At 37.4% G+C, this 25,836-nt stretch overlaps 1 protein-coding gene across 1 annotated transcript in view; it reads right to left on the reverse strand.

Annotated features, from left to right (window-relative positions):
- Positions 1 to 6,196: 6,196 nt before the first annotated feature.
- The window catches only part of lrrc4ca (leucine rich repeat containing 4C, genome duplicate a), a 66,585-nt gene continuing 46,945 nt past the window's right edge, over positions 6,197 to 25,836 (reverse strand). Inside the window, exon 3 of the mRNA XM_028002425.1 lies at positions 6,197 to 12,642. Coding sequence (XP_027858226.1) covers positions 10,654 to 12,591 — 1,938 coding nt within the window. The 5' untranslated portion in view covers positions 12,592 to 12,642 and the 3' untranslated portion in view covers positions 6,197 to 10,653. The remainder of the gene's footprint in view (positions 12,643 to 25,836) is intronic.

A 25,836-nucleotide genomic window follows, 5' to 3' on the forward strand; every position in this document is an offset into this window, starting at 1 on the left:
AGAATATGACACTCTTCCCTGTCTTCAAAGTCATTCACACAGCTGAGTGCATTCCTTCAACTATAGTGAATGTGGAACATCAGTTCATTGATAGAGAGTTGTGAACAAAGAAAATCATAATTGAATGAGCCAATGGCTCCCCAGGACTTTAATTTACATGAGTACTTTTTGTTTGTCACCCTTAGTGTAATCGATGTTTCCCCACACTGATGAGATGGAATGCATCAGGTAATTAGTTTTCTGTATACAATGCCAAACACTGTTTGGCGCTCTTTTTTTTTTCTTTTACATAAGCATCTTTTCCAATCCAAATTTTTGCATACAACTTTGAAATTCGACACCCAAAAAAATGCAGCAAAAATAGGACTGGACAACATTGGGAAAACACGTGTGGTGGGATGGTGTTCCACCCTACCTACGCTGCGCACCAGGTGCAGCCAGAAGCGCACCGCTGATTGGTGGGCGGGGCAGATGGCTATATAGTAGAGCAGGCCGCTGCAAGGTGTGTGTGTCTTTGTTTCCCCTGCTACATGTCTGCTGCCCGAGTGGCTTGTGTGCTTGATCAGCTTATCTGTGCTCATAAGTGCCATTTATCTAGCAGGATTTTATCTAGCAGGTGCTTTTGTTCCGTAAATAGGGCCATTACCTTATAAGTACCCTGTTAATGGCCTCAACGCATCTCACAGTTGCACAATTGTTCCTTAGACTGACTTTGTTGTCATTTTCAATGCACAGGGTGTATACAGAACGAAATTTTGTTGCATACGGCTCGGGACAATGTTTGAGGTTCCAATGTTGTGAGTAAAAATATAAATATAAAGTGCAGGACTGACAGTAAAATAGAAGTTATTTAGCTCTGTACATGTGCAAGGTATAAAGTAGAGACCAGTTTTTGAGTGCAGTCCAGGTGAGAGTTCAGCAGTCTGATGGCAAGTGAGAAAAAGCTGTTTCAGAACCAGGTGGACCTGCACCGGATGCTGCGGAACCTCTTTCCAGAGGGCAGCAGGGAGAACAGTCCATGGTGGGGGTGTGAGGGGTCACTGATGATGTTTCGGCCTCGGGACATGCATCCTGCATCGATGGTTGACCTGACACTTCGCCCTTTTGCCTGAGCTGGGTGTGGAAGGTTGTTGCCGAAGCAGTTTCTCCTTGTGTGCCTTCTTCTCACTCACATGAGAGTTACCGAACTCTTTTGCAAGCTCAACCAGGAAGTCCACCCGTCTCTCCTGCACCCCAATGCATGCCTGATAAAGCACATATGCATTCAGTGCTGCCATGTCAATCATGTTTGCCAGGTTTGCTGACCAGCTGTCACATAGTGATGGAACCTTGGTCACCCCCCGCAAGATTATGACTGAAATAAATGCCATTAGTCCTTGTGAACTAAATGGGTGAAGCAGTCACCTATTTATCCTCCACAGCACAAAAGGCTGCATGCAAATTTGCATGTGCAAAGTCTCCCAGATTTCTTTTGCTTACACTTTTTGCATGATTTTTTTTTTTAGGTGGATCAACACAATTAATTTGGTTAGTTTATTTCTAAACTGTCATTTTGTACCCTCTTAGCTTTATTTCAAAGAGAAACATTACTAATTTCTTTTAGAAAAACCTTTGCATATTTTTTGAAATGGATTGTATGTTTTGCAAACTCTATGTACATTTGGCAAAATGACCTGGATAATGCAGCACAACATCATGGATCAGCTGCAAAAGGTCACATCTCTCCAAAAACACTTCATGTATGCTTCAAAACTAAACTGACTAGTTGTAGGTATCATAGATACCCACCCCCAACATGGACTATTCACATCCCTACCTTCTGGCCTGACGGTCAACGACCACATGTACAATAGAAGAATGGATGAATGGAGGCTAATTTGAGCCATCAGAGTCGTCAGTTTGGACTCAGGGTCTTTTGGCACTGTTTCAGCAAGTCTGGGGAGAAATCGAAAACCTAGCACTCTTAAAAAATCTCCCCCTGCTGGTCACACATGCAAGCAGTGATATTGGTGCATGTTATAAAAATATAACTGAAAATACAATGAGTGCTTATGAACTTCTAGTTTGGGTTCACAGCAGACATGCCTCAATCGGAAAATAGAAAGTTTTGCTATTTATTTTTTTGGGGGGGGGCGGGGGGGTCTCAACAAGGTATTAAAAAAACAAACTAGTTTTTCTTACATTTTTAGCTAACATTTACAAACCAGGCTGTACTGTACAATATGCATATTGCATACAAGCCATAAAGAAAAATGTGCAATATATTGCGCAGCCCTTGCATATCATATAGTCTGACTGAGGTTCATCCCATAGGAAGTTTGCGCTTTTATAAAACAACTTCACGTTTGCTTCCATGTGGTTCTTCATTACAGTGTGTTTCACCTCTCTGATATTGCTGCAGGTCTCATTACATTTTAACTTGTCGTCCACAAAGTTTTGCAAAGAAATTATTTTATAACATTTCAAAGAAAAAAAAGCCCTGGTGTCAATTTGTTACATTAAATTTATTAGAGGGCTAGAGTTTTATTGAGTTTAATTTTATGCTTCTGAGGGTGGAAAAGTGTTTGACCTGGACATTCATCATCCAAACACACGTTGTGCTTGCATTTAGCCTTAGATTAATGAATTGGCACTGTTTGGAGGTGATTTTCCTTAAGACCTGACCTTCAAATGTATACTTGCTGGTTTCACAAGAGGCACACATACAATAGCATGCAATTATTAGAAAGCATTCTTGTATGAGTGAATAGATAAAGGCCACTTAAAATAACTAATGTACATACATTGGGCTTTAAATAAAAACATTTTTTTTACCTTTTATGTATTACTGACTTATGCTCTAATTACAGAGTATAGTTACCACATGCAATAAAGTATAGCTACAGGACTTGGTGATGAAGCATAATTAAAATTTGTTGAGTTAAATTAAGCTATTAAGTTCTTAGAAACAATGAAGACCAGGTTGATAAAGTCAAATTTTACATTAATAAACAATTGTGAAAGTAATAGAAGTTGTTTAATTTCAAAAGTTCCTCCAGCTGCCAGTACACTCAACTTTAAGACTTTCTGAAAGTGTTGTAGCCTCCAGGATTGCAGAGAAATGCAGTTTTACTGGTACATCTAAAAAATGTTGAATATTGCATAAAAGTACATCTCTTGCTCAGGAAATGAGACTCATGTATTATACATGTATAGTGATATGTTCCAAAACTACTTTTGTAACTTTGATCATCACTTACAGATATTGAAAACCCAAAACTTAATGCCTCAGAAAATTATTTTATGTTTTGAATTTTAAACTTTGAAATGAGTAATTAATTGAAGCCCAATTATCGGGAAGACTGCTGACTTGACAGATGTCCAGAAGATATTCACCATCACCCTTCACAAGAAGGTTAACCCACAAAAGGCAATTGCTAAATAAGGAGGTTGTTGTTACACATTAGCAGAAAATTGAGTGGAAGGAAGAAGTGTAGTAGCAGAAGGTGCACCAGTAACAGGAAGAACCACAGACTTGAGGGGATTGTCTTCTAATGCAGTTATTTTTGTTTTTTTGTTTGCTGGTGTTGTATGTCATACTGACCAACCAAGCAACTAAAAAATAAAAGCAACCAAAAAGGCATTGTGGCTCTATGCTTTCACCAGCTAATAGTCCCCCCCCAAAAAAGAAAGAAAAACTTTACTATTGTATAGAGGATTTATGATGCTTTGATGTGAATGTTACTTATAATTTTCTCCCCTTCTAAATAGTGTGGAATTTATATCCTGTAGCATACCCTGAGGTACGTTACGCCATACAGCCACAAACCATTATGAAGAACTGACTGTTAAAATGAAATTGAAAATGTCCTATAAAAGTTCTAAAGTGATCAGAAAATAGATCAAGTGGTCAGATCCACATTCAAGCAAACAGCATGCTAAGGCGAGTGAATAAGTGCAGATGGCATACCACAGTGGGAGAACAAGTGATGTTATTAATGTTCAATTGCTGCAATATTTTAGTCGCAGTTAGGTCTGTTACACACAAAGTATTAATAGCGTGTGAGAGTTTTGGACTATTCAAAAAAATCTTTGGTAACCCGACCTATCTGATTTGATCATATTGTCTAGTCAAAGCCAATATCAGGGTGTTTATTTCCTTTCCTTCATTCCTTGGCAAAAAGAACAATTTCTTTTTATGTCTGCAATCATGGAGTGCTTTATCCTTATAGATACTTACATGAGTAATTTGTGAATTCAACATATAAATTAAGCACAACAAGTAGTCTTTAAACACCTCTTTTAATGAATATATTTCTCCTCAGTTTTCCACTGAAACCCATTTATTACAAAAGACAAACACTGGAATACCAAGCACTGACATTAAGCACCCATTAATTTAACTGAGCCTCAGGAGCAGAATAAATAAGAAAATGAGGAGTTTAATGGTGCATTAGTGAGGAGGCAGTGGAACACGAACTGAGCTGTTTTCTGACTAGAGAACCATTTCAAAAACTGAGGAACATCAAAAGAGGAAAAGCTTGGGATTATGAATTATTTCACTGAGCAGCAAGGTGCGAACCAGGTTTGCCATGACTGACCAAAAAATATATCGGAGGAAAAAAGCTTTTGATATTATATCTTCTGGAAATTATTTCTTAATAATTATTTTGGTTGTTTAAACCTATTAGTATTCCACTGTGATTTTGTCTAAACATGGAAGATCCATGCTATTTAACATGACTAAGTGGAACAAAGACAGTATTAAAAATAAAAGCTTTAGAGGCAGATAGAGTCCTCATTTAAGTGCAATGTTAATCTCTGTTTACCACAGTTGCCGAGCTGAATGTATATTTAGCGTTTTCTATAAGTTTTAAATATGATCAGTGCTAAAAACATCTAAATTAACCAATTATTGTTCCTATATATTGTTACTATTTAAGTTTGCTCTGAAGCTCAGGCTTGCTCTTTGTGTTACAAATGAGGTGAAGACTAATTCAGTAGAGGTAAAAAAAAAAAAATGTGATAGTCCTTTTGGGAGAGAAGCGATTAATATTTTTGTAAACTTGTTTGTAAACGTCTGTCAATATTTCTATGTACTAATGATTCAGTGAACTGTGTAAAGGTATATCTTTTTAAATCCTACTGCAAAGGCCTCAGAATGCTCGGATGCTTTATTCTGAGTTTGTATTTTATTTTTTATACATAAAATGCTTTGGCAAAATATTTTAAGATCATTATATTAAATTCAACCCAATTTAATATACCTTGTTAATCTTAAAGGAACATTTCTTAAAAATAATATTGCAGTTTCCTTTTCAAAATTTGTCTAATAATACAAAAAGCAAATATTTTTGTGTGTTCGATCATCAAGGCTAGTGACTCCAGTCTTCGATGTAGATTTGCTTAGGTCACAAAACCAAGGCTTCACACTATGCTGGACTCGTGATATAAAGACTCAAAACTTCACTTTCCTGAGAGTCAAAGAGTGGAGCTCAGATCTCATGTAAATAAGGGTGGGATTAAAATTAAAAGAGTAGGTAATTTAAGGTAATGTTGCCCTTTTAAAAAAGGTTTTATTAACTGGTGTTCTTTGAAACATTCTGGAAAGTATTTTGGGGTTTTCCGCAATGTTCCATGACAGTCCTGTTAAAGGCCAGATTTGACCAAGGACGTTTTTCGGTGATGGGCAATTAAAGACTTATAATTTTTTTCATGTTTGCTATACCAGGGTTACAATCAGCATAAGAATGTGTCTCAAACTGCACTAACTGTTAAGTGAGTTATATTAAACTTATGTTATCTCTGACATCTTCATTTCTTGCTGCTAAACTTGCTGTTAATCTGCAGATAGAAAGTGAAAATATAATCTTGCCTATTTGATTTATTAAAAATTAAAGTAGGCTGAAAATATTGCATCTTAATAATTTTCAAAATATTTCATAGCCAGTCACAGCAGTTTGTATTACTGATCTTAATGTTTTGAAAAAAAGATGTCAAATGTTTCAGAGGTACAGAATAAAAATGTGAATACATAACCTGCAGCAATTCTGAGTTAAGTTACATCAGAAGACACTGCAGACTTGACTTAGATTTGCTTATCAAAGACTTGAGACTAGAATTGGGAAAAAATAAAAGACAGTATGACGTAATGTAACTTTGCTTTTTCCAATTTAAAACAATTTTGCTGTGGTGTTTGAAAACAAGGATCACACAATACAGAAAAACAACAATAGTTTATTTTACCCATATTTTGTGTATGAACTACAAACTCTGGTCTCTATAATCAATCTCCATATCTTTTAAAGGTCATGAAAGAATGCTTACATGAAAATCAATCTCTTATTCTGTTACAGCATATTTCTCTATTTTCACTTTTTAAACAGATTGTTGGCACATGTAAAATCAAAATAATAATAAAAAAGCTTGTTTTTTTTTAAAAATTTTATTCTTAAAATGTATTTTTTAAGAAATCTACCACTAAAACAGCATTCCCTCTCAGATTCAAAAAGAAAGGTAGTTTTTTAAAAAACAATACTGACCAAAAATATTCAGATATCTTACATACATGAGACAGCTCGACAAATGCAATTGATTTACCATTGAAATTTTCTGACAGTTTTCCTCCAAATAAAAACAGATAAAAGTCTGTAACAGAGAATTTTAGTCCTAAATTCCACCTCTAAGAGCTTAGACAAAACAATGACTGATACCGTTGCCATCCTATGGTATACAAAAGTGCCACACTCTACAAAAGTAAGGGTGAGAAGTCCAGCTGGTAAAAATGTGTAGAACTTAAAGTTAACCGATTTTTAAAATTCATTGTATTGTAATATTACCAAAGCAGAAATAACCACAAAAGTTCTGTGTGTTGCACCTTCGATAAATTATACAGTTTCTAAGAACAAATCAAACACTTTCTTGAAAGTCTAAAACAGTTTGTACCACAGTGTTGGTCTTTTGTGGAAAAATTGCCAATATGTTGAAGCCCCTTCATAAATAAAGACAATTAATTGGTGTGGGCAATTGACTTTGGGCTGTGGGAGGGCAGCAACAAAAATATTCAGGAAGGCTCATTTAAAGATTTTTGATGGATTGGGATCCACAGATAGATTGGAATATTTTACTGTAATGATGCCACACATATAATTTACTTATTTTATGTAAATATGTATTCAATCTTATATCATTAATACAGCTGATAGTTTTAATTGTATGTAAATTACAGTATAGAGAAAAAGTATTCACTCGCTTGGATGTGTCATTTTTTTAATGTTAAAAAAAAACAAAACTTTACAAACAAGCCCACTTAATGTCAAAGTGAAAACATATTCTACAAAGTGACAATTCAATAAAAATATGTAACATAAAATCAGTGATTGCGTCAATATCTACCCCTTCCAATGTGACGGACATAATTCTATAAAGGTCTAGCCAACTAGTGCTTGTAGTCTCACGATGAGTACAATGGAGATCACCTGAGCGCAATGACAGTATGTCTAGTGATTGCAGTATAACAATACCTGTGTCTGGGAGGCCCATTCACTGGTTAAGCAGAATTCCAGGCTACCAGAATGAAGACCAAAGGACACACCATGCAAATCAAAAAGATGGTTACTGAATGTTTGGTGACAGATACAAAATACGTCTCTAAAGCACTGAACATCCCCTTGAGTTAAATCCATCATCAAGAAATGGAAAGAATATGACCCATATATAAATCTGCCTAGATCAGGTTGTACTCACAAACTGAGTGATAATGCAAGAAGGAGGCCATTGGGAGAAGACACCAAGAGACCCAGGACTACGCAGAAGGAGTTGCAATCTTTATCAGATGTTGCCCAGCTTCAAGCTTTCTTTTCATTGAAGAAAGCTTGAGTAGAGTTTGCCAGAAAGCCTGTGGGAAACTCCATGGTCAAATTAAAGAATGTTATTTGTTCTGATGAGACAACACTGGAGCTCTTTGGCCATCAGACAGTACGTTGCTTAGCAGACGTTGAACACTGCACATCACCACAAATGCACCATTACCATTTTAAGTCATGGTGACATCATGCAGTGGGGATGCTTCTGTGTAGCAGCTCCTGGAAGGCTTGGAGAGGTAGAAGGTAAAATGAAATGAGCAACATATAATATTAATCCTAGAGGACAATTTGTTTCCATCTGCAAGAGAACTACGACTTTGCAGAACATTTATCTTTTAGCAAGACAATGAATGACCGAAGCATACAGCGACATAAAAATGTTTTGAAGAAAACAATTATAGATCTTGTTCTGGAGTGGCCAGTTCAAAGCCCAGACTTTAATCAAATACTGACTTGAAGGGAGTGAATATTTATGCAATCATTTATTTTATGTCATTTCTTTTATTTATTGATAATCATTTTATAGATATCAATTTTCACATTTACATTGGAGTTGTTTTGTTCAGTACTTTTGTCATAAAAATACACATTTTGTTAATCCAGACTGTAAAAGCATGAAAAAAATAAAACATCCAAGAAGGTGAAAAACTATGATTGTAAGGATTATTGTCTTGCTGAATTGCTCATGGATCCTATATGCCCTCTAGTCTGGCCATATGTCCTTGAATTAAGCAAAATCAGAAAAGAAAATTTAATGGTGCTTCTTTTAGAGTTTTTTGTGTACCTGGCAGTTGTTTCAGTTAGTGCTACTTTGTTGCAACAACACTGTGGTTTGATTTTTGTTTAAGAAAAACCATGGTTTAGGCAAAAGCAGAGAATAGGCTGTTCAAATTCCATACACCTTTGAGAAATACAGATTCTAAGCTGGATCTTATTAATTTTTTATACAACCATTATATAAACACCATGTATTGTTTTCAAAGTCAGTGTTGCATTTCTTGACAACTCTTTGATTTCTACTACCGTATTCCTCTGTTATTATCAATTACCAGAAGTTGGGGGAAGCTTTTAATTCATGATTCCTTACCTGGAATACAACCCAAAATTCTAAACATCTAAGTGACCAGGGTAGAATTGCAAATGTACTGTGAATGTATACATGTCATGCTTCTTCAATATGATCAAACAGTGTAACAATGCCTTTCACCAAAAATATCCTACTGCTGAAAAGAAACCCTGTTTACTTGCTAAAAGTAAATCTTGGACCATCTGTCTAACCACAGCATTCATGGAGCTTGGCACAATTTTCACAGTAGGGACTTTAAAATGGCTTCCTGGATATGAGTGCCTGCAGAACTGTGTCCATACAAAGCCCATGAGCACATCAATTAAAATGTAAATTGTGTTGTCGCTAAGGGAAAAAGAAAAAAAGGTAGGTGCAACTCAAACATCTGGTTGATGCCTGATCCCACACATTCTGCATGACCATAAAGCCTCTTGTAGCATAAGCCTTGCCACTCAGGGCCAAGTCCTTTGGTTGGCAGGGGCAGGGTGTGAAGCTGGGGCTGCCAAGCATCTCAATGTGGAAATGTGGCACATAGATGACAAGCAATGTGGTCAGACAGCTGTATAAAGGGTTTAAGCTTTTTCTTCAGCTCGTCACTCTGGTTCTGACAGCACTCCTGGCAGTACTGCAGAAGAGGTAACAGGTCCCAGCAAGAATAAAAAGCCTCTTTAAAGCAGCCACCTTAATATGCACTGGAACACAGCATTAGAAGGTAAATGTGAGGTCAGAATACATTGGAAACATTTCAAGCAAGGAGAATTTTGCCAGGATGGGTCAGTGACACTATTCCCATCCCGTTCAATTACAATAATGCTTCTAAAATATTTATTAATGCTGCTATGACTTTCAGAACAGCAATAAATCTTAATGCTGTCAATGGTATATTTTAATAACAATAAAAGGATCTGTCTAAGTAGGCACGGACTTCTGTCAAGACAACTTTGAGATCAGAAATATAATTGTATTTTGCATTCACATTAGGGACAGAACGACCTTTTGATCAATGAAATTTAATTTAAGAGAACATAAAATCATTAGTAATGAACTTCATTTTTAAACAGCTTTCATAAGTAGGGTCTATTTCCCTTTTTCAAGAACTTTATGTGACTTCATGGCAGAACAGAGAGTGCCTAATGTATGTGACAGTTCCAATTAAAACTTTGAATTGTGGTCAAAATTCATAACTGACACTTTCGCTTTGCCAAGTGTTTTATACAGCCATGTTTTAGATGACCACAAGTTATTCAATAATTTCATTCACTGCTGGAGAAAACCCCTAATGTGCTCTAGATTTTCTTCACAGATGTAAAGTGTGAAATTACCCACTCAGATTCAAACTGTAATTATACTAAAATACCAGCTAAAAAGTAATGATAGTTTTTTTTTTCCAACAGATGTCTTCTAAAAGAGTTTAAGCATATTTGTAAACCATTCATTTTCACATGAGAGGAGGAAAAATAACATGTATTAATAGATGAAAAAAAAGCAGAATAATTTTTTTTCTTGATTCAACCACAATATTTTTTTCTTAAATAAATAACTTCTGTTTTGTAAAGACACTTTTCAAAACAGTAGACATATTCTAAATCCCAATGTCATTGAATGAAAATCACTCCAGTGATTTGCTAAACATGAGTGTGTTGCTCCAGATTTGAGCGACAGTCCTCAAAACCAGTTGTCAATACTGTCCTGTCAGTAATGCCACTGTGTAATGCCAACAGTTTTATGAGTTAGTCAAAAGTATTAGATTTGGGTCTCTTGTACATTGTCTTTTGAGGTGGCCCGGATTAACAAAGGTTCGTGAGCTGAGCTGTGTATGGAATTCATAGCTGAGGCGTGGTTGTAGGCAGTCTTGTAGGTATTGTAGTGGTTGAGGTGCTCATGCTCCAGAGACGGCAGAGTAAGATGGCCCTCCATGCCTGGGCCTCCTGTTACGCAGTCCTCATCTACATTGATGATCTCAATAGTGCGTGTGGGTGCATGGTGATTCTGCTGGTGATGCTGCTTCCGCATCTTGTAGAAGATAATCAGCATTACTGCTGCCATAAGAGTGATTGCAACGAAGCAGCCAATGATGATTTTAGTTGTCTTCATAACCTCATCCAAACCGTTGAGCGAGCCCTCTGTTACAGGTATTGTGTAGGGTTTTTCTGTTGCGCGTGTGGACAGTGGGGTTCGAACTGTTGTTGTCGTTGTAGTAGAGGTGGGTGAAGGACTTTCCCATATACTGGCAGAGGATGTGGGGCTCACTTTCTGTTGAACAGTGGTGGTGAAGCCTTCGTTATGAGGTGTTTCTATTGTTTCTACTGTTACTGTGGTGAAGTAGCTGAAGCTACTGTTCTCTGGAGAGGACACATTCAGTGTGGCTGAGGCTGTTGTGTTACCTGCAGAATTACTAACCATACATGTGTATGTCCCTGTGTCCTGCATGGTAACATTTGTGAAATTTAGTGTCCCATCATTTAGCACAGAAATTCTGACTTTGTATGCACCATGTGTCATTATTGAACCGTTGGGTGTAATCCAGCTAACTGAGGTCAGCGAGCTGGCTTTACATTTCAACTCAGCAGCACTTCCCTCTGTTACATTTAAGTCTGCAGGAGGCTCCACAATAACGGGAGCATAACAATGAAAGTAATTCTGGTCCAGCTCACCAATATAGCGGCCCTTATATTGGGTAGGTGAGCTGCAGCGGGCACAGCAGCTGGTGTTTGCAGGTACCATCTCCTTAAGCCACCAGCTTAGCCACAGGATGTCACAGTTGCAATTCCAGGGGTTATGGTGCAAGTGCACCCTCTCCAAATGATGTAAAGGAGTAAAGAGATCATGGGGCAAAAGCGTTAGGTTATTATGGGCAAGGTTAAGCTCCACAAGTGACTGAAGGTCATCAAACGAGTTCCTTTCTATAGTCTGGATTTGAGCATGCATCATCCATAGCTTTTGCAGGTGGATAAGCCCTTTAAATGAACCAGGCCGGATAACAGACAACTGGTTTCCAGACATTTCAAGTTCATCCAGTTTGACCAATGGAGTGAGATTGGGAATTTCCTTCAAATTGCACATTCCCAAATTTAGGTAGCGCAGATTGCTCAATCCTTCAAAGGCTCCTTCTGAAATGTATGAGAGCCTTTTGAGCTCCCCTAGGTCCAACCTTCGTAATGAGGGAACTCTGTTGAAAGCATAAGAAGGAATGCTTTCTATTGGATTATTTCTTAGCCAAAGCTCCTTTAGCTTAGACAAGTACTCAAATGCTCCGTTTGGGATGGTGGTGAGTCTATTATCGAAAAGCTCCAAGGTATTGAGGCTTGCCAGTCCATTGAAAGCGCCCAGCTCAATTTTACGTATGTGGTTTTTGCTCAGCTGCAGAATCTCCAAATGTCTTAGATGTTTGAAGCTGTCCACCTTTATCACCTGTATGAGATTTTCTTGCAGATTCAAATAGCGTGTGTTGGTAGAGATGCCATCAGGAACTTCTCGCAAGCTTCTGCGGGTGCAAATAACCTTGCTAAACTGGTTACTGCAGGAGCAAACAGAAGGACAAGTTTGAGCACGCACCAGTCCTGCCACTACTAGCAGCTGGAGGGCTAGAAGCAGCACAAATAAAGGGTCGGACAAGGCCCGGTTCCACCTAGGACCTCGCATCATCTGCTGCTGCTGGGAAGAGGTCATCTTGTTGAACATTCATAATTCATTGACTGTTCTTCCACTCTTTTTCATGAGGATATGGGCCAACTGGAATGAAATGACAGAAAAGAGACAATTAATTAGAATAAGTATGATGCATGTTAAAGATTATCCTGGTCAGTTTTATTTGTCTGTTTCAAATTCATTATAACAAACATGCATACAAAACAATCCCACCTTTTTTTTAAAGGTTTTGTTGGCTCTAGTGGCCTTTATTTGAAAGTAGTTCAACAGGAAACAGGGTAATGAGAGAGGGGGAAGGCCGCGACTACTGCCAAGAGGACAAAGGCCTCAATGCGTTGGGTCGTGCTTTGCTCCTGCACCATCACAGCACCACAAGAATTCACTTTTTTTTTAAAGAAATATATCTGGCATAGTAATTCAATCTCAAACACAAGAGGAAGAAACACATTTTTTGTGTTGATGAAGAATAGCAACTCATGGTGCAAGTTTAGTAGATTGTAGTGTCAATCATCTGACATAAAAGCCAATCTGTAATCTTTACTGGTTTTTCATTGTTTAAGACATATGACTTTCCAGGTTTTTTGATTAAATTAGATAGCAAAAACTTGCTTAAACTAACATCAAGAACATAGTATTAGTTCTATTAGATTTTCTTCTCAATGATTTGCATAAGCTCAACCATTGGAAGTTGTATGTTGTTACCTCTCTACTTTTGTGTTCAACCCACATGCTTTCCTAACTCAAATGTATTTGTTTTTGATCACATTGTATTCTGTGCAAACAATGTATATTATATAAATTATTTATAATTTTTTTTGATGTAGAGAAATTACTGAACACCAGATGGAGACTAATATTCTCTGGTTCAAGAAATGTATAAGTGATGGTAAAATACGTAGGATAATTTAAATAATTATGTAATTTCTTCAAACAGGCAATTTGCATCTTACAAATTTACACTGAAAAAAAATATTTTAACATGATAGTTCTAATAAACGTAAACTAAAAACTTAAGCAATGCAAGCATTGCATTTTTCACACACTAGGTCTAAATGATGGTGGCAGAACTATACTGACACTTGTCAATATTGCCACTGGTAGGCCGGGCTTCAGAGTTGCAATTAAAAATTAGTCAAGCAGTGATATTTAACAAAAAATTATGATAACAGGTAAAAGTTTAAATGTTCTGAAATGTTTCTCTCTTCCAGCATATTTGCTCTCGAAAGTAAGGAGTTATTTATTAGCCACAAAAATAAAGAATGATTTACATTACTCAGGAATGATATTTTTTAGCACAACTACAAGTATGTGATGGTATGGTGATGAGAGCATAAAGCATACTTTCCATTGCTCAATGGAATGCTTGGGCTGATAGTACGGTAGAAGACTTTTAAGGAACTGTGCCACTGGATTGCTCTATTTTGTGACTCTGTTCAGTAATGTGTTGCTGATTCTGCAACAGAAAGCTCTCCACTTCAGGACGAACAGGCTATTACTGTAACTGCTGATTAATTGCTAGATTACTGACTCCATTAATTCTACAATTACAAAATTCAAAGTACCCAAATCCTAGGGTGGAAAAAAAGTGTTTCCATTCAAGCAGGCAGACAAATGTGACAGGGATCCCACACCATGCTGAACGTCACTTTAAATTATAGCTCCTTTTTTATACATGTACACATTTGTGGCATGCCATATGGAGAAGTTAGTTACCTATGTGTGCCAGAGGACATTTGTTCTACAATATAAATATCTCAAGATGGAATCCAAATTGCATGATTGAAATCATTAAATTAAGACTAGATTTAGTATCAAATTTGGCAGGCCACATTAATGTAATAGTAACCTGGATTGTATGACCTTCAACCATTTGGATCATTTGTGTGTCCGTGGATGTGTGTGGTGGTTGGAGGTAGGTGGAAGGGTATATTTGTAGAAATAATAGTGCTTGTGTTGAGTGGGTGTATGTGAGAAAGTTTGTCACCTCAAGTTGCCCAGCTGTTAAAAGTGTTGAAAATGGTTGAAGCCTTGCAAGGCTTCAATTATTTTCAGTCTGTCTTTCAGCTTCATAGAGACTGAAAGACAGGCTGACTCAGCTCTGGAAGATCCCAGACACAAGGCACAACGCCAGCCCTCAGCTGTTCCCCATCCCTCCCGTCCCCTCATGTTGCTGAGAACTCCAGTCTGCAGACCCAACTGAAGAATGGTGTTGCATAGGTCACAGAGAATGAAGTGAGCACTATGGCACAGGCACCATTCTCACTTGGGGCCAGCTCCCCAACTGACCTCACCTTCTGCCACCCACAGTCAACAGTCAAGTGCTATATTGACTGACCCCTAAGTCAACCACCTTGCCTAGGTGGGAGCAGTTTGGGAGAACCTGGATCAGCCAAGCAAAGTGAACCAGGCATCAGCAGGTTAGAACCCAAAGACCCGTCAGTTCAGTCAGGACCACAGCTTCACCCCAGGTGAGAACACCTACCCTCCAAACCCCCATTGTCCATTTGGGCATAACCTTAATCCCATAACCTCCCAAACCACACTTTGTCCTACAAATGTCCCACAGCAACACCCCTACGTTCAATTATAACTTCTTTCACTTGGTAAGAAGTAAAGCCTTGCACTTGACAAAAGAATAGGGTTCATTTTAGGTTGCTTATTTTCCATCTGCCATAGTACTAGTATATAAGCTCAGTAGTCTCAATTATGTTTATAAATACAAATTTATAAACTTTTCATTTGTGAAAATTTTAGTTGCTAAAATAATTAAAAAGAAAAGCAATGTTTCTCTTCTCATTTTTGCCATTTCTTATCCCTTACTCCAAAAGATCAACCATCAAAAAAGATGTAAACAATGAATCAGCAGAAGGGCCGCAGAAAACATGAAGCCGATTTACAAAGCAAAACAAGATGTCAGCATAACAGCAACGAAAGCACAGAACTGGATTTGCATAGTGCAGAGATGGATTTAGACATAAAGCGATAACAAGATGAGATAAGAAAGATAATACATCTTTCAACTTTTGAAAAAGATTAAAAATTGCTCTCTAGTCTTTTCTGCCAAAGAGAGCTGAAGACTGACCCAGATTAAAAGGAGTTAGACAATTGAGGAGCAAAATTTGAAACATTTTTAAGTACAGAAAATATTGAACATTTCATATATGTTACCATGTAGATATCATAATTTCCATATAGTTGCAAAGTAAAATACACCTTGATGCAGCTTACTCTGAGGACATATCAGTTAATGTCTAAAATATGCAGCAGAGTTGCTGGACAAGATAACAGCATGTGACACCTTTGTCTTTGACGAAACTACCACAGCAACAGACAGACACTTACAAATGTACCAATTAGAAATACAACTCACCACATTACCCTATGACGTAATGTGGTGAGGGGGGCGTTGCATCAGCAAACCAGCTTGTTTTCATTTTATTCCATTACTTACTTCTATTAGCCATTAAAAACAACATTGTATTCGAAAGTGTTTTTTACATTCAAAAAAGTTATTGGGAAACATCTGAAAAATAACCAAACAGAGATAACATTTTTACAATCCTATTGCTACTGCTCTCAGCAATAGCAAAAGATTTTGCAGCAACATCTCCCACTCCATCAATTATTTCCAAACTTAAATGGCAGTTAGCCAAAATCCAGATATTCAAATAGTTCCGATATTAAACTGTCTCCTGTTTAATATCTGAACTACATTATACAAAACATAAGTTTCTTTGATTCAAATTTGACAATACATTCAGTTAATTTTATTACATGTTTATACATTTTTTGTTTTATTCCAATCAACTCAAGAGTGATGTTTCATGTAGTAATGAAAGACAACCCTCTGTTAAATAATCTTATACGGACAAATTTGTGTTTCCTAGCAATATTATTGTTTGACTGGAAATATTTTAAGCTGCAACTGCTGCAAGTTATGCAAAGCAACACAGTCTATAAGCTGTGGTCACGCCCATGGTGGGTGATCCGTTTATGGCAGATCATTACTTTTGGCACAACACCAGCGTAAGTGCATTTGTGAGTGGTTCTAATGATTTTAAAATTGAAACCTTGAAAAATCATAATATAACTATAAAACTCCATACATGCCACAATAAACGCACCCAAGTCTCCAAATCTCTCCCCAATGCCTTTCAGTGGCTGACAGCACCAATCATAACAAGACATGTTGACAATCAAATTTAATGCTGACTACATTATTGCAAAACAAGAACCTACCTTCAAGTTTCTTAATAATTCTTCATAAGAAATATGGTTTGGTCATAATGAAATGTTCATTTTGACATATTGAAAAGATCCTTCAGTGTGGAAATCTCATAACTTTAGAAAATAGTGTGTTCAGGTTTTCATCAGGAAGTTATTGTCATGTTCTTGCTGAAATGACTGACTCACATGCACAAATGCTCCCAGGAGGTAAGACTTGAAAGGTTTATTGTACAGTGAAATAAATGTGTAGATGGTCTTTGCTCCACAGGGATTTTCTGTCAGCTCATGAGGACTAAGTTTCTGAGGAAAGAGAAGACAGGTGAGTGGAGGAATGTTGATAGTGAGGCTGAAATGGATCCTGGTAGCTTACTGGATAAATGGTGGAGGTTTTGCCTGGGGAAGGCAAGCGGACTCCAGGATGATTATCTGTGTGGTGATTATAGATGGAGGGCACTGGTGATCTGAGCATAGAGTTGGAGATGGAAACATAGAAGGGAGGACAGGCCGCTCATTGGTGGTTGAAATAAGGAGCATGATGGTTGTCAGACATGAATGATGTAGAGTAGTTCTGAGGCAGAGGAAGTTGGTTGATATCCAAAAGCTCTAGGGACATGCAGCTCGGAATCAGCTTCTTTAAAGGAGATAAAACACAGAGATAAATCTTGATGCATGACGCTAGGCAGCTCACTAGAAGAGTCAGAGACTTAGTTTACCACTCAAGCAGTGAGAGACTGACAATCCACTCCTCATAAACACCGGGAGATTGACTTGATTGCTTGCAGGTGTGTGGGAGCACACATGCACATCTACACCTTCCAGGATCGAAGCTCCGGTCCTATTACACCTTTTGGTGGGAACCTGAGATTCAGGAAGAAACTGACACAAAACACAAACACCCCAGATTCCTAACAGATACAGTCACATTCTTCCATTGATTGTTTTGGAACTTTATGGGAAATCAGTTTTATGTATGCTCTCCTAAATATCCATTTTCCATAGGAAATACAGCTAATTAGCCCTAAATAAGTTAATTTATTCATATTAATGGCCACACCAAGCTACACAGACATTTCTACTAGCTTAACATTTTTAATGGGTGCTTGTGTTTGAGCAAATCAAACAGAAAAAGTTAATGTTTTTGGAGAGCTGGAAAAATTTGAGTGTCATTAAAGTCAAACAAATTAACTACAGAAGTTACTGCTTGGCATGAAGTATCATATATTCTTTTTTTTCATGTTCAGTATGCAAGTGAAAGTTGACTCTCCAGCAAAGAGTGAGGAACAAAATCTTTGTCTCTCACACTGCACAGCAAAGAAAGAAAAAAAGACAAGGAGATATCGCGAAGCATGAGACAGTTGAGACAGAGGAAGGTCGGCGTATACAGCAGAAAGAGAGAGACAGAAGGAGAGAGAGGGAGATTAATGAGATATAAATCAAATCAGGTCACGTCTTGATAATGCCAGCAATCTTGCAACAGCTCCAAATATAAATCTGAATCCTTTCAGGACTGCAGTGTGGGAGGGATACCCACCACATGCTTTACAGACCCTCTCTATTCCATCTCTGCATTCTCACTGCATAAACAGGACATACAAGAAACAGATTGAATTAATTAAATCAAACTTTCTCTTGCAAGATTCACATGTCCACTTTTTGATTGTGTAGAAATATTTTGCATAGTCTTTTGCATAGTCAGGGCTCTTATTACCAAACAGTTAATGAATGAGAATGAGAAAGTTGCGCATGTGATACAGCTTTAAGTATTTGTGTCACTCACTTTCACTTCCATGTATTTGTATTCTATGCTCTGGATTACATAAACACCAAAGTCTATAAGAGATTGAGAACTTTTCACTTTTCTTCTTCTAAACTAGTTTTAGGCATGTACAGTTTGTGAGATGGAAAACAATATCTTAAAGTATGTATATTGAACCAATCTTTTTTATGCAAACTTACACATATATGCTATCACCACAAAACAAATAAAAAGTGAAATAGATAAAACAAATCATATTGTCACAATCAGAATGGCTCTGGCATTCGTATGGGTACTGTTTTGACAGATACCACCCACCTAAACACTACTACTGGTCTGTACCATCCCCCATGTCAAACAAAATCACCAACAAGGACAATTGACTACCTCGCTATACAAAAATGCTGAGTAAGAACGCCAGAAGCAAGCGTCACTTGCTAGATACTGATCAAATTGAATTTCTGCTGGATGCACCATAAAAACGTCTGCTTAATATAGGCTCTACTACTCCTCACAAATCAGTAAAACCTCCCTGAAACACGAGGTCAAAATCTGATGACTGATGCCATTTCCTTAAATCTTTACTTTGAACATTTTGCGAGAAATCAAAAACCATGTTCACAATTTTAATTTTTTTTTACCCCTCCAGGGGATCTTTTGTGGGCTCTAGTGTCCCTTATACGGAAGTAGACTGACAGGAAAAGGGGGAAGACATGGGGCAAATATCGCCAGGTCCAGGTATCGAACCCGCGACGGCCACGTCGAGGACTCAAGGCCTCCAAACGTGGCCTGTGGTGCTGTGGTGGCTATCCCCTACCCCACCACAGCACACACCCCCATGTTCATAAATGTGACAATTTTTAGGTCTGTAAATGCAAATGAATCTACATTCAATAACACACTTTCAATTATATTCAAACTGACAGCTGATCAAAAACCCATTGGCCTGGCATACTTTCACTTTTATTTAAATTAAGGAGATGTATTTGACACACTTGTTACCCCCAAAAAACTCCACCTGTGCTGAATCGGAGCCGAGGGGCTGTTTATGAAGACATTGGCAAATTTTCAACCAAAATGATTAACCTAACTGATGCTGAATGCAGCCCAATATCCATAACATGGCAAATAGAAGTTGTTGTTTCTCTGTGTGTGTAATGCGTGCTGTTTGAGAACCCCAGTACACACATTAATTCTTTAACCTCTTTTCCTATAATACCACAGGTCAACAAGCTGGTATTTATGGAACAATAGCTTCAATAGCTTCCAGGCTGCTCACTACCACATTTGTTGACATGTTTAGTTCTGTCTGTGATTTGTTTGTTCCTCTGTAATGTCTTAGTATGTCACGGTGAAGCAAAAGCTCACCCAGAAAAAACAACGTTTTCAATATGTTGGTCCGTCTACACAACAACCCTCTCTGATGGCCATGGGATATGAATCGTGATTTAAAGAATGAGACGAAAGGTTGACTGATCACACAGTTCCTTAAGCACTTTCAATGTTTGTTTTTGGCACCGTAATAGTCTTCCCGAACACTAGGAGTCATCCCTGACAAAATTACTGCACCTGCAGAAGAGCCTTGCATTAGCTAATTTACATATTTAACTTTCCTCTCTCTTCTAGATAAGAGATCTGATTAACCTAAGCAATAATTTAAAAACCAATGAATGCATTTGACCCTAAAAGTGCATCTAATCAGCGCTGCTTACTGATGCACTTGAGTCGAACATGCTCATGTTCATAAATCTTATCATCTCCAGCTTTCTCTAATGAGAGGGTTTTAAATACTAGTAAATATTTTACCATAACAGCCAGGTCACAGAAAAACAGCAAACGTACAACACATCGTGTTATGTCATTATATATATTTTGCAAGTTTTTCCACATATCACTGACTGACTGAAGCATGTTATAACTTTTTGCAGATGTGTTTTTCTGTATACCTGCTAGATAATGCAGTTGCTTGATGAGTTTGTCCTTTGGATGTTTACCCCAGCACGCTCTATATATTTAGGTTAATGTTTCTCTTCTCACAGATTTGCTTATTTCCCCTTGCCTTGTCAGACATGCCTTGAAAGCTGCTTCCCTCATCAGCTGCTGCCAGGGAGAACCAGTCAGGCATGTGAATGCCATACTTTAGAAACAAGTGACTGTAAAGTGGGTTTGACTGTATAATGCAAACCACAGACAAAGAAGTAGGATTTAATGAGATTCCCCAAAGTGTAAGGAGTTATTGAATAAATTGGTAAAGCCTTGGTTCCTGGTATCCCTGAGGCTCTTCAACTTCCCAAGCTTGCCTTCCTCATATATTATAAAAGAAACTGATTTTATTCAGACTAAACCACTTTCATCAGTTGACCAGTTGTGATGTTCATGCATAGATTTTCAGCAGTAGACAGAGATTCTCATGGGTGCTTTGAATAGTCTGCAGTCCCATACACAACAAACTGTAATTCACTGTGCATTTTGATATCACTCTATAAAAATGAGCATCAACATCTCTTAATGCTATCTACGGGGACTCGTTTGTTGGATCGGACCACATGGACCAGACTTCGTTCCCACATGAATCAATGTCCCTTGGCAGTCCTTGACCCTGTAACAAGTTTATCATTGTTCCGCCTTTGAAAGATACATACTACTGCACAGCTAAAACACAAAATGTGCAGATTTTGATATGCTCCAACCTCTTTCTCTTTCTATGTGATCTTCTCAATCTTGCTCAATTCCTTGCACAAACCATTGCTTCTGCTTCCAACACGTTAACTTTGACAACAAAATTTTGTCTTGCCTTCCAATAGTGCTGGTCAAGATATAAGCATCATTTTTCACTTTAATTTCCATTGGATATAATGTTATCCATTGTCAGAATGTACTGTACTGTTAAAATAGACCCATTTGTATCATTACAACATGTTGATGACTATATTATATAGATCAAAACTATATCCCTAAATTGAGTAATTTTCTTACCAAGTTCTTAGATACAAATGTGGTAATTATGACTATCCTTTTAAGTTCCTTCTTATATGTTTTGAGCAGCTAAGCTCTTTATTTAGGTTGTTGTATTTTCGCTTTTCAAATCCTCTGATCTACAAACAAAGGCTTGGCTATGCTGTCATGCACTATCATGTATGACACCAACCCTAATTATGACTAAAGCAAGCTTCATTGCAGCTACTACTTCTTGGGGGCTCTGTGCTATCACTACATGTTTGTTCAGAGAGTCTCTTTGTAAACATACAGTCGCTCCATATTTGCAATGATGTGTTTTTCTTTATTTTTGAATGTGGTCTTTTATTAGTGTTTTGCTGAGTAAACATAACATCAGCTGCTGCACACTAAATAGCATGTGAGTTTTGAGTTGTTGTACATGAAATTTCATGTAGATTTGTTTGTACATGTGTGTAACTGCACTGAATTCATACATGCAGATCAAGTCAAGATGCATATGTTTTGACAAAAATCTTGAATATAAATGGAAATTTGTACCTATTATATGTAGGAAAAGTACATACATGAGAATTAAGCTGTATGTTATATTATTTCAAAATGAAGACATTATGCAACCATACAGATAGTTATTTTTGATATATGTGTTTTCAAATGTATCTGAAGTGTGGGTTTTCATTATGTGCAAATTTGCCTAAGATGTGTACATGGCATTTGGCTTGTTTCATGGAGAGCAGTGTGCTGGCAGCGAGAACTAGTAGCTGACAAGAGCTATTGATGAAATCCATCTTCACCCTGTGAACATTTTAGAGAAGCTGTGGGTAGAAAATGGTTGCTAACTACTCCTCAAGGATGTCATGGCAGGAGTCTGTCGGTAATGCTGCTGTCACTCTGGTGTCTGTTAGAGGTCAAGGTCGGTGTGCATCATTTTAATGGTTTCTAAATCATGCAGAGGTTAAATGGCAAGTGAGCTCACACAGACGGGTGGGATTATTTCCCTATGAGAAACAGTAGTTTCTCAACTTCTACAGCTCTGTGTTGTAGTCATTGCAGCAATCATTTGTTGTAGTGAATTTGTACTTTATGGTAATAATTCTAAATCACCAGAATGCTAGTCATGATCAGTCAAAATAATGGAGAAAGGATCATCTATATATGAACTGGTTTCTTGTGAAGTACATATGAGTAGTCACACAAAATGTAGGAAATCTTATTTTGAAAAATCAGAAACAAATTCTCATTGAAGAATAATTACAAAAACGGAACAGAACAACTCCACATCAAGAGTGTTTCTTAAGAATGCATAATTGTCAAGCAGATGGACCATCTGCTAAATTTAATATCGTTAAATGTTTTTGCATGAAATGATTAATTGTGTTGGCACTAACATGTCAGCTTAACAATGTCTCTGATAAATTTGCATAAGGCTGTTGTGACACTAAGTCCACTACCAAACAATTCAATCTGGTAAGAATTTTGTCTCACTAATCAACATTTTGTCCTCTGTATAATCAGTCTTCTACAGATTCTTTTTGCTTATCTTTTTACTCCTTTTACTGTCTTGTACTGGTACTGGTTTTTAAAAGGCCAGTGAAATAAGTAACACCTGAGCTGCAAGGGGACCCTTAAGGAATACTTAACACAACAAAACAAAGAGAAAATGAATTAACTGATCATAAAACAGAATAAGTCTCCTAAATCTTGTCTTAAAAGTAAAGAAATTCTTTAAGATAAAAAAAACTGTCCAGTTTCAAAAGTATTGTGCAAAACTGCAGCTGGTAAATGAAAAATAACCTGCGTTTATAGGGATTATACTAAAGTATTTGTAAGGCTTTTAAATTTTACCTGTGAGTGTTTTGAGTATATTTCTGCAATCAAACTACCTTAAATTTCTTATGGCAATAAATAAACTTTTTGTAAAATACTTTGATGGCACTCTTCTGTAATCCATCAAAGATGATGGGGATTTTCAAACCAGCTAAAATGTTCAAACAAGTCCTCCCCTAAAACATGCTTTTCTTTGTCATGTATTTGTAGAGGATTATATGACAAGGCATTTCAATCTACAGACATTCCAAAAGAGTCTTCAGTAAACAAATATCTCTTCTGGCTGAGAATCTTTGAACAATTGAAAACTGTTATGTCGTCTCATAAAAATGTGAATTTTTTAAAATTTAGTTCCATGTAATTGTGTTTGGCCAAAACCTACAAAAATACATTTAATTCTTTTTGACAAACTAAGTACTTTGCTTGAAACATAACCATTCATGTCTAGTCACATTGCACATTTTCTTTTGCTGAGCTCGGGTCTTTCCCACAAAACTGTTCTCAAAATTCCTAAAGCCGTGGTGTAGGAAGAATGCATGGAAAACATTTTCAAGAGACAAAAACAGGCCAATTGAGTTCACTGCAGCACTCTAATATCAATTTCTATGAAGGTTTCCTATCTAGCCCCACAGGAATGGATAGAAAAAAGCACAGATCAAATTTGAGTAAAACCACATGAAAAGAAGCTTTGAAGTTAGTGAACCACAAAAGCAACTATTCATGCAAGTTACATCAAATAAGATGAATGGCATTTAACTTTTTAAAAGGTTTGACAGACAGCACCTTTATACGTGGGCTTAAAAGCATCCCAAGGAACCAGCAGAGTTCCAAAGCGACCAAAAGCCGGGTGCACTTCTGGATTTGTAAAAAGAATGAATTATTGTGGTGAAGATAGAAAAACTAAATACTGCTCCCTGTCAAATATACATCATCCTAATTTTGTAATATTTCTGTTTTTTCATATGCTATATGAAAAGAAAAGTTTTTGCTTAACCCATCATCTTTTTAAATCAATTAATTTAGCCAATATTTGAGCAACCAATATGCAGTAACCCCCTTATGGAAGTAGTTAAATCAGTTATCCAGACTGACTGTGAGACAAATCTGTTTTTTTTTTTTAATTGTGTGAATTTTTCTTTACTTTGAATGTAGCATTTGTCATTAAAGATTTCCATTCCATCTTGCTACACTGAAACCATAACCTGTCTCTCAGGATTAAGGACCAAGTGACTAAAGGTGAAGGGTAACATCTAAAAAACAACTGGTTGATTTGTTTGATGTTTGAATTTTTAAAAAAATCTATGAGACGTCAGCATTGCTGACTATAGTGCTTTCTTGTACGTATATGCACTCTATTTTTGCTGGGTGTTTGCATATTCTCTTGTTGTGTTGAGATGAAGACACATGAAGCCTTTGGTGCAAATTCAAGCTGGGAGACTCTCTAGCTTCATCTGCATCATCATTGCTTGTCTCTGCCGCAGCCAATCACCGCCAAGTCCCCGCTCCTCCTCAGGCAGTCATTGATCAAGTATCCCTTCATAAAGCTCATCATCCATCAATCCACCTGCTTCCCAGCTGTGCTTCTACCCACCTCCACCTCCAGGTGGGTGTGCAACCCACCCGCCCCCATTATCCCAAGCACCTTCAGGCTCGCTCTCTTTCCATTCTCCACTCCACCACTAGTGTTCGGGCCAATGGGGAAGAAGACCCTAATTCTCACCTTTAGCTCTCTATTCAAGCTGGTGGCAATTCTCAGCATTGTGGAGAATTATCCGTTCTCCATGCTAAGTTCTTGCTGTATGAGGTTGAAGAGTCAGTGAGTTGAATTTATGAATTACATTTATTAATACCAAAATACAGCTGATCCATAGTTCATGCTATCCTTAAGGGCGAGCAGAACAAAATGGCATCAAACAAAAGTTTTTCATTCTCTTTGCTAGCCCCTAAACAACGCCCTAAAGAGGGCACTCCCTAGTGTGTCATATTCTCTAACCGTAGCTTTGAGGGCGTTTCCTAACATGTCATTTCCTTTAGCTTTAGCTTTGCAACTAGCTGAAGGAAATAGAAAGAAAACACATAATTATTTATTCTCATTAACAGCATACACATCTTCTGTCAGGGTCTGAGCACCAAATAAATAAATAAAGCTCTCTAATTGCTGCTGCTTTTCTCTGGGTGAATCTCTCCAAATTGAAATTATATGATTTATTTATTTATTCTTTTTGCCTGATTTTACCTCTTATTCCCAGTTGGGAAAAGTCTCCATCAAGCTGGAGAATTTGGTATTGTTAAGGAAAATGATTATTTAAGTGCTAAAATACTTACAACATGTGTAAAGGTATATTAAGCACTCTTATTTGAAAAACAGGCTGTGTGTGACCCTTTGAGATGGCCCGATCGAGACAAGCAGGCGACTATACAAGGGCCATAAAATTAGCATCTCCATGGAAACGGCAGCTGGAATGTGGGAGGAAGAAACTTCAGGGGAGTCGGCGAGATTTATATCAGGACTT

The sequence above is a fragment of the Xiphophorus couchianus genome, chromosome 2 (genome assembly GCF_001444195.1).
Source record: "Xiphophorus couchianus chromosome 2, X_couchianus-1.0, whole genome shotgun sequence".
NCBI lineage: Eukaryota > Metazoa > Chordata > Actinopteri > Cyprinodontiformes > Poeciliidae > Xiphophorus > Xiphophorus couchianus.